The 1,375-nt window shown below is 64.7% G+C and overlaps 1 protein-coding gene across 1 annotated transcript in view; it reads left to right on the top strand.

Moving 5' to 3' along the window:
* Positions 1-20: 20 nt before the first annotated feature.
* The window catches only part of LOC104288026 (zinc finger protein 239-like), a 2,251-nt gene continuing 896 nt past the window's right edge, over positions 21-1,375 (top strand). The window contains exons 1-2 of the mRNA XM_009886763.1: positions 21-81; positions 376-1,082. Of these exons, the coding sequence (XP_009885065.1) occupies positions 21-81; positions 376-1,082 (768 nt within the window). The remainder of the gene's footprint in view (positions 82-375; positions 1,083-1,375) is intronic.

Raw genomic sequence — 1,375 nt, 5'->3', positions numbered from 1 at the left:
ATGGTGGCTCCGTCCACCCCATGGTGTTCTCCGTGGGGGTGATCCACGGGGGGGGGCTCCGTCTACCCCCCAGCGGCCTCCGTGAGGGCTCCGTCCACCCCACGGCGTCCTCCATGGAGGTTCCACCCGCCCCACGGCGTCCTCCGTGGAGGTTCCATGCACCCCATGGTGTCCTCCATGGGGATGCTTCATCAGTGGGGGCTCCATCCACCCCACGGCGTCCTCCATGGAGGTGCCACCCGCCCCACGGCGTCCTCCCATGGAGTCAGTTGACCAAGAGCTCCTTCGTTAGCCGGGTTTGGCGATGCGCGTTGACGAGGGGCCGGGCCGGGGCTGGTGACCCACACCCCCCCCATATCTCTCTTCTCCCCACAGGTGTGGGGTGGGCGAGCAAGGAGAAGGAGAAACCCATGGAGGCGCGGGTGAAGGTGGAGGACGACCAGAAGGAGGAGGAGGAGACGGCGCGGGGCGAAGACCGGGAGAGCGGAATCGGGGACGGACGGGGACAACCCCCCGACGTCGGGAACGAGGATGAGCGGAGGGGAAACGAATCCCGGAGGGACCCCAAATCCCACCGGAAGCCCCACAAGTGCGAGGAGTGCGGTCGCCTCTTCAACTGGAGGAACCACCTCACCCGCCACCGCCGCCTCCACACGGGCGAGAGGCCCTACAAGTGCTCCGTCTGCGGGAAGGGCTTCAACGACGGTTCCCCCCTCCTCATCCACGAGATGCTCCACCGCGGGGAGAAGCCCTACAAGTGTTTGGACTGCGGGAAGAGCTTCAGCCAAAGTTCTCACCTCATCTCCCACCAGGTGGTCCACACCGACGAGAAACCCTACGTCTGCCCCGACTGCGGGAAGAGCTTCGCCCGACAGCAGTATCTCCTCATGCATCGACGGGTCCACACGGGAGAGAGACCTTACGAGTGTCGGGATTGCGGGAAGAGTTTCCGGAAGAGTTCCGACCTGGTCAGGCACAAGACGGTCCATACGGGTGAGAAACCCTTCAAATGTCCCGTCTGTGGCAAAGGTTTCACCCAAAACTTCCGCTGTAACGCCCATAAGAAGGTCCACGGCACGGAGAAGGTCGACCACCCGCCGTCTCCGGCCCGGAGCGCCCAACAGAGCAACCGGGAGAGCGCGGTTCCACCAGGTGACCTTCACACCTCCTCTGGGTTCTTTCCACAAGTTTGGGGCCGTCCCGGGTTCTGTGGGGTGAGAGCTTTGGCGGGTGTGGGGTGGGAAGGTCCTCGGGGTGTGGGGAGTCCCTGTTCGTCCACCCCCGATTTTCCGTGGAGGGGGATGTCCCGTCTCAACCTTCTCCTCTGTCCACAGGTGACGGCGGCCACCGAGAGGAGGTGGCCTAGCCTGGCGCG

Source organism: Charadrius vociferus, unplaced genomic scaffold (assembly GCF_000708025.1).
Source record: "Charadrius vociferus isolate BGI_N301 unplaced genomic scaffold, ASM70802v2 scaffold656, whole genome shotgun sequence".
Lineage (NCBI taxonomy): Eukaryota > Metazoa > Chordata > Aves > Charadriiformes > Charadriidae > Charadrius > Charadrius vociferus.
This window is presented reverse-complemented; position numbering and strand designations above follow the sequence as displayed.